At 39.7% G+C, this 8348-nt stretch overlaps 1 protein-coding gene across 1 annotated transcript in view; it reads right to left on the reverse strand.

The window, feature by feature from the left end:
• CCDC7 (coiled-coil domain containing 7) overlaps window positions 1-5952 on the reverse strand; it is a 485718-nt gene extending 479766 nt beyond the window's left edge. The window contains exons 1-2 of the mRNA XM_046679053.1: window positions 5674-5952; window positions 4490-4582 (exon numbers count right to left, since the gene is read on the reverse strand). Of these exons, the coding sequence (XP_046535009.1) occupies window positions 4490-4582; window positions 5674-5952 (372 nt within the window). The remainder of the gene's footprint in view (window positions 1-4489; window positions 4583-5673) is intronic.
• Window positions 5953-8348: the final 2396 nt, after the last annotated feature.

Below are 8348 nucleotides of genomic sequence, written 5' to 3' on the forward strand. Positions count from 1 at the left end.
TATCCATTTATATTTCAGTATATTTAACTACTTTTGAAAATATTTTCACGTATGTAACTTATGTCCCTTCAAACACATAAGACAAGAAAGCATACTCTAAATGCTATCCTACCAAATTCTCCCAGAAAGAAAGTACATTCTGGGGAGTGGCCCATTAATGACATATACCCAGCTATGTCTCTCCAGTCATTCTCTCCTATACAGTTGCAGAAAATCAAGCATCCCAGACTTAGCCTCTTGAAATTGACAGGTGGCAAAAAAAGGTAGCCACTGTGTGTATACCTTATAAATATTTCTTTGTGTTAGAAAATGAATGCTAATTAGGACTTATTGTAAGTATATTTGCCAAGAGCTGTAGTCTTGCATCCTCACTTAATGGGCAAGAGAAAACTTTGACGAAAAAAATAGTTACAGGTTAAAATGTCACAATGATTGAATCTCTTCTAGTAGAGCAGTGACTTGTAAATCAGAGAATTGATCCATGATGAACAAATCTCAGATGCTTATATACACTCAAAGAATGTTCTCCATGAGGAATATGTTTGTTCAACATTACATTTTAAACATACTCATAGGCTCATATACCTCTTTGTCATGGTAAAGACCTATAATCATATAGGAGAGGGAAGAAAAACTGAAACAGTCATTCATGATAATGAAAATAGGAACGAACTAGAGTTACTAATCACAAATATAAAGTGAGACCATTTGCATACTTGGGGATTTTCTTCCACCCACATTCAGGTGCCAGATAGATAGAGAAGACAGAGATCAATTTGACCAGACTTGCAGATTAACAAAATAAATATCAATAAATAAGCAATCAATAAAGCAGGACAGGGCAAGAGAGTTAAGTACATATGCAAGGAAGGAATAATAATAACAATAGACCATGGAATTTAAGCTTAGGGAGGTAAGAACACAAGGAGATTTGGGACAGTAAAAGGCAGTAGGGCCAATAGATTATAGTTCCCAATGGAATCAAAGGACTTTTGGAGGCCTAATATTAGACAGACTAAGTGAGAAAGCTAAAAGGCAGTCGTCAGAGATTAGGATGGTTGAAACAAACTATGGAAGTTAAATAAGGCTACATACTGTATGATTTTATTTATATGAAATTCTAGAAAAGGCAAAACTATAGTGATAAATCAGTGGTTGTCTAGAGCCAAGGCAGGAGAGAACTGACTGTAAAGGGTACAAGGGAGCTTTCTGGGATAATAAAAATGCTTTACAATTTGATTGTGGTGGCAATTACAGAACTATAAAAAAAAAAGGAGGAGCTAAAAAGCAGAGAAATCCTATCCTGCACATTCTCATGGTAATTGTATTTCAAAGCTCTGCCAGGATTGAACCAAAATGTGAACCAAAACTATTTAAATTGAAGTTAAAACTCCTGCCAACTAAAATATTGGCAAGATCAAAGAAATCAGCCCCTCAGGGGAAGCAGCAATAGGAGACATTGCAGATTAGACAAATCAGATAAAACCTCAACCTAATTAAACATATGGATCAGTTCCCGCCCAACTCAACTCTTAGAGGAATGAGAATGATTAGCCCTTCACCCTAAATGCCATAAAGGAAACAGCAACCATTCTCTAGGAAACAAAACACTGTACCATAGTTTCCAATGTTCTTCTAAATACAATGCTTGGGATCCAATAAAAAAAAATCACAAAACATATGAAGAACCAGAAAAACACAATCCATAATCAAAGGAAAAACTAGTTAGAAGAAGCAATCACACTCTTCACCCAGATATTGGAATTAGCAGACAAGAAATTTTTAAAACTCTGTTATCAATAAGATAAAAGAATTTACAGGAAAAGATAAAGTAGGTGAGGAGAGGGATAACAGCAGGAGAGATATTAAAACCCCTAAAAAGGAACCAAAAGATAATCCTAAACGTAAAAATTACAATATTTAAAACTAAAAATGTCATAGGATTGAGCTTAACATCAGATCAGACACTACAGGAAGGATTGGCGAATTGAAGATAGGGTAATGTATGTTGTCCAAACTGAAGCAGAGAAGAAGAAAACACTGAAATAGATGAACAGAGTGTGAGTGAGTCTGATGTACATGTAATTGGAGTCTCAGAAAAAGGAGGGTGGGAGGCAGTAAAATATTTGAAGAAATAATGAATGAAAATTTCCAAATTTGATGAAAAAATCAACTCAGACTCAGTTTGATGAACTCCAACCAGAATAAACACAGAAAATATCTCACCTAGGCCCATCTTATCAAACTGCCGAAACCCAAAGATAAGGAGAAAATCTTTAAAGCAGTCAGAAAAAAAAAAGAGTAAACAATAATATCACAACAATAGCACAAAAACATAAGTGAGGAAAATGTTATTATACTGCTATAAAGTTCTCACATTAGAAATGAAGCAGTATAATATTAATTAAAGATATATTGTGATGCTAAAGATACATACGCAATCCCTACAGAAAGTACAAAAAATACATAGCTAAAAAGCAAAAAATGATATAAAATACTAAAAAATACATAATTAACACAAAATAAGACAGAAAAGAAAAAGAGCAAAAAACATACAGGACAAAAAAAAGCAAATAGCAGGAAAGTAGACTTTATTCACATTATTTCATTAACATTTCACTATAATAAACTAATTATATGACATGACATTTAATTGTATCAATTAAATGTAAATGAACCAAACAGCAATTAAAAGACAGAGATTGTCAGACTGGATAAAAAAGCAAGACTCACCTATATGCTATTTCAAAGAGACACAGTAAATACACAGTTATAGTTTGAAAATAAAGTTTGAGAGGAGATATACAATGACTAATCATAAGAAAGCTGATATCAAAGTAGACATCAGAACATAAAATTGTATCAAAGTAAAAAGTAGTTTTGGACTTCCTGTTCTGGCCATGATGGACTGGGCCAATTCCTCTAATCCTCCCCTCTACAACTAATATACTGCAGACAATACCACAAACCAACACAAGAAAATTCTGAAAGGTAGAAAGAGAAAGTAGAGGTCTCGAGAATTGAGGAATACTAGAGTTCCTTGGGTTTTCTTCATACCTATATATAAAATATCTGGAACACTAGGAAAGCCTGCAACCTGAACTGTCAATAAGTACAGACTAATAAAAAGCCCTAAGAAAAGCCACAGGACTGTGAAAAGGAGTCTCTAGCATAAAGCAAAACCTTTTCGACAATACCTATCCTACTTGAGCTAAACACCAAGAAAAAAACTGCACCACCACCCATAGGTGTCAACAGAACTGAAAAACAATATGGCAGTGAAATTTGGCCCTCTATGTCCCTCACCAGGGTGGTGTCAGCAAGGCTGACTGGAGAGTGAATGTCCACCACCTACTGGTGGTAGCAGGTAGCACTCCAATTCCTCCATCAGAATGGTGTTGGTGGAACGGAACAGGGAAGTGAATTTTCACCCTTGTCTGGAAGTAGCAGTCAGAATGAGTCTAGGAAGTCTGCTCTCATCACTATTATTAAATATAATACTGGAAGCCAGAGCCAGCACAATAAGTCAAGGAAAGGAAATAAAAAGCATTCAAATTGGAAAGAAAGAAGTAAAACTGTCCCTATTTGAAGAAGGCATAATTGTCTATGTAGGAAATTCCAAGGAATCTGCAGACAAACTCCTAGAATAAAAAAGTACATTGAGCAAAGTTACAAGATATAAGATCAACATAGAAAAAGATCAATCGTATTTCTATATGCTAGCAACAAACATGTGGAAACTGAAATTAAAACATAATGCCCTTAATAATCATTCCAAAAATCATGAAATATCAATGTATCAATCTAACAAATCATGCATAGGATCTGTATGATGAAAATTACAAAATTTTGATGAAAGGGCTCAAACAAGACCTAAATAAATGGAGGTACATACCATGTTCATCAATTGAATGACTCAACATTGGTGTTTTATTACATGGAGCCAAACTCAATCCCTAACTAACAAAACTAATTATAAAACAGAAGAATACTACTCCACGAGTAAAGTGTATTAAATTACAGTTGAATATTACGAAATATGTAAAATAATTCCTCTCATCAATAGATTGAAGGAGAAAAACGACATAACCACCTTAATAATTACACTATTTCAGTATATGCAAGGACATTTGTTTAAACTCTATAATCTCTTTATTGTTTTGGGTTTTTCTTAGCAAACTAGAAATGGAAGAATACTTTCTTAATGTGATAAAAAATATATACCTCAAGCCAACAGACAACCACATGCTTAAAAATTAAACAGGAGAGGCATTAGCATTAAAAGTAGGCTCAGGATATAGATATGTCTTCATTAAACTTAAGATAAATGCTGGCAGGGGATGGAAAAATCAGTACACTACTTTCAAGTTTCCTAACAGGATCATTTTCATAAATGGGGAATTCATTCTGAGAACATGTATGGACTCCAAAAGAAAATCTTAGCCCTTTTCAATGTTAACGTCTCTACATTTGGGTTACAAATACTTACAGATAAAGTTGATCCTTCCTGTTCAGGCTTCACAATTGGTGTTTCTCCATTTTGAATACTATACCCATAGGCTTCTTCCAAAGTAGAAACAACCTATGAGAAAATCAAAGCAAATTAAGTACTTTCATAGTTTAAAATTATTATATTAAATGTAAAAAGATATTTAGTCAATCATGTCAAGACCTTGTTAGCAGTAAAAATTATTTCTGCCAGCGCCATAAACTTAAATTTTATGTTTATGGGAGAGGGTCTGTCTATGAATACTTGAAGCATCAAGTCTACTTACCACCAAAGTATTCCTCAAAATCTGACTGACTCAACTTTCTTCTTTGAAGAGAATGCGGAAAATAGAGATGGAGATCAGAAAGCAATACATTTTTAAAGGAAATTCTCTGAGCTAACCACTCAAACTTTAAGCAAGTTCGTATTTTGGAAGTTTGACAAACTATATTCTTTTTATACTTGTGCTATTTCTCACTTGGTATTCGGTACATTTACAATTCAATTCTGGATCACCATGCAAAAAGAAACTCAGAGAAAGGGAGGTGGTTTTTTTTCCCCAACACTAAGAGCTAAACTTTCTAAAGTGCAGAGCAGAGTTAACATAGCAGGCATGAGACTGAGAAAGGCCTATCCTCAGAAAGATCTGCTTGCAAGGTTGGTCTTGGACTGGCACCTCAGAATTTGGATTTCAGGAGGGCTCCCACCATTCAATAACTGATAAAGTGGCTCAGTGCCCTTAAACTATCTGTGCAAACAATGTGATTTATGCTGAACACATGCTTTCCTTCAGGGAGTCTGGAATTTTTGTACATGCCAAGCAGAGAGTACCTAGGTAACCACTACCCCCAAAAAAACCCTGGGTACTGAGTCTCTGATGAACTTCTCTGGTAGACATTTCACGTGTTGTCACAATTTGTTGTTGGAGGAGTTTGTTACTGGAGTCACACCCATGTCCTGTGTGACTCCAAAGGGAGACGAATCTTGGAAGCTTGAACCTGGTCTCCTCTAGACTTCACCCCATGTGTCTTTTCTTTTTGCAGATTTTGTTTTGTACCTTTCACTGTAATAAATCTTAGCCATTAATATGACTTTATGCTGAGTCCAGTGAGTCCTCCTAGCAAATCACTAAACCCGGGGATGGTCATGGGGACCCCCAATACATAGACCAACAAATGTCTTACCATCTTCAGATGTTCGGTAACTTTCCTGATCAATTCCTCTTCTGACATGAAGTCATCTGTCTTACTTGATGGTATAGGCAAAGCATATCTTAAAATGGATTCTCCTGTTGGTGGAGATCTTAAGACCATCGGTTCAAGTTTATCACGTACTAATTTTGCCTTACGTTTTTGCTTTGATTTAGATGACCAAGGTGAACTAGGTCGTCCTTTTTTATTAGTTAATTCTGGAACATTTACCACTTTATCACTAACTGCCAACTGATGCTTTACTGGCTTCATTTTGTTATTTACTTAGCTTCCAAATTATAGATGAAAAAAAATTGTATTCCTTCCTGTGAATAAAATATTAAGATTTCAGATTCAAAATGATGGCAGGATTATCAACTATCTTGAAGATGGTGAATCCTAAAGTCGACTCCGGAGAAATTACAAAATGAAGAAGGAAACATTCCTAACAACAAATAATAACAAATTTAAAAAAAAAAAAAAACCTGTGAGAAACACCTCTAGGTGACTGAAGGCTGATTTAGGTATGGGCATTTAGGACGGGGGCTGAAGGAAGGGAATAAGACAGTGGCAGCACTGAGAATATATTCAGAAAACTTTAAAATTTTATTCTTACTTTCCCACCATTTTTAAACTAATATATGCCCTTTATATAGATCATTATTTCCGTAGGAGTAATAGCCTAGGCCCAGTGTATCAGCAAGGTAATATCAAGGTAGCACCAAAGTCATGCTGGAATAAGGAAGTATAGACTGGGCAGGCCATAGGATTTCATTCTTCTACTTCTCCCTTTCTCCAAAGCTGACTGATTAGGACTCAGGACAATGCCTCCTCCCAAAGAATTTTAAAATATATGCCTGACCACGGGAGTTGTCTGGTATACCAGAAAAATTAAGATAGAATAGCACTGGTTCTCTGTTGTCTGAAGCTCTCCAGACTTACAAAAGTCCCATTGTTGTGGGTTGAACTGTGCCCCCCAAAAACGTGTGTTCAAGTCCTAATACCTGGTACCTAAGAATATGCCCGTATTTGAAAATACAGTCTTTGCAGATGTAACCAAGGTGAGATGAGGTCATACTGGATTGGAGGGGGCCCTAAATCCAATGAGTGGTGTCATTTTAAGAAAGTCACGTGAATACACAAACACGTAGACATACAGGAAAGAAGCCCACGTGATAAGAGAGACCAGTGAGTGATGCAGCTGCAAGCCAAAGAATGTTCAGGATTGCCAGCACCCACCAGAAGTGAGGAAGAGGCAAGGGAAATCTTCCCCAGAACCTTTCGGGGGGGAGCACAGCCCGGCCAAACCTTGATTTCAGAATCCTAGACTCCATAACCGCGAGAGAACAAACTGTTGTTGTTTTAAGCCACCAAGTTTGTGGCGCTGTTTTAGGCAGCCCTAGAAAATTAACAAACATGCTGATGGAAGTGATCCAGTAGACGGCAACACAGAGTGAGCGATAGAGACAGAGACTGCTGGGATGACGTCCCGCAGTAAACAAGACGAAATGGGTTTTAATGCACAAACGGGCCGACACACTTTAGAAGGTTCATCCACGGTGACAGACAGGGAGGCAGAGATGTGGGCCGCTTCAAGAAAGCAGCAAAAAAAAGGATGGACACTCGCCTGATGCCAGAGTCGGCCTAACAAAGGGATCCATGAAGTTCACACGAATACAAAAATAAAAGCAACATGAGTGAACACTTGTATTTACAAGAAAATATGTAACGATTTTTACCTATTTACTTCATTTAACCCCCCTAATAATCCTAGGAGGTGGAGACTATATAGATTCGCCCAAGTTTATCACTTTCTACCACGAAGACAAACGTTTTCTGGTTTTCTTTCAAGGATTAACTTGATATTCATTTCAAACCCTTCGACGACACAGTGAACAAAATGGTGGGGGCGGGGGGATGATTTGCCTCAGATTCTGCACCAAAAGCAGCACAACTGCCACTGAGGCAGTCAGGCCGCGGGATCATTAAGAGAAAAGCCGGGGTGCTTTCGCCAGAGAATCTCCTGCGCACGCTGGCCCGCCGAGGGAGCCCCTGCGCCCCGGCGCTCCTGGGACGCCGCGTACCTGCCGAGGCCGTGGGCAGCAGTGACGGGGGCGGGGGGCGCCCCGCGAGGCTGGCTCTAAGGTGAAAACGCTGGCGATTCTGAGCCTCCCAGACTTCCTTCAAGACGGAAGCCCGCAAACCCTCCGGCCCCCGCTCCCGCTATCTCACTAACTGACATCTGTGCTGCGAGGAGAGGCCGGGACTGCGCGCCCCGGGGCGGCACCGACGAGCGCAGGGCGCCGGCCGCCGGGTCGGGCCGTTGACGCCGCGTCACGGGCGCCACGTCACGGTTGGCCGCCGCGGGCGCGAGCTGCGCATGGAGGCGCCGGAGCCGCCCTGGCCTTCCCGGCGCGCCGGACGCGGAGAGCGGCGGCCGCGGGGGCGTCGTCGGGAACAGGCCCGCGGGGCCTGCGCCCTCCTTCCCCCTCGCGGCGCTGCCTGTTCGTTTCTTCCAGGATGGGCCAGCAGCGCAGGTTCTTTCGGGCTTTGGGCCTAAAGAAATACAGCGCGGGCCCCTCCGACCCTTGAGCACTTGGGCTCCCCGAGCAAAGCCCGAGCGCCGGGCTCTCGTCAGCGCCAGTGCGGCGGAGCCCAGCCGGCGCCAA

The sequence above is a fragment of the Equus quagga genome, chromosome 12 (assembly GCF_021613505.1).
Source record: "Equus quagga isolate Etosha38 chromosome 12, UCLA_HA_Equagga_1.0, whole genome shotgun sequence".
NCBI classification, from domain to species: domain Eukaryota; kingdom Metazoa; phylum Chordata; class Mammalia; order Perissodactyla; family Equidae; genus Equus; species Equus quagga.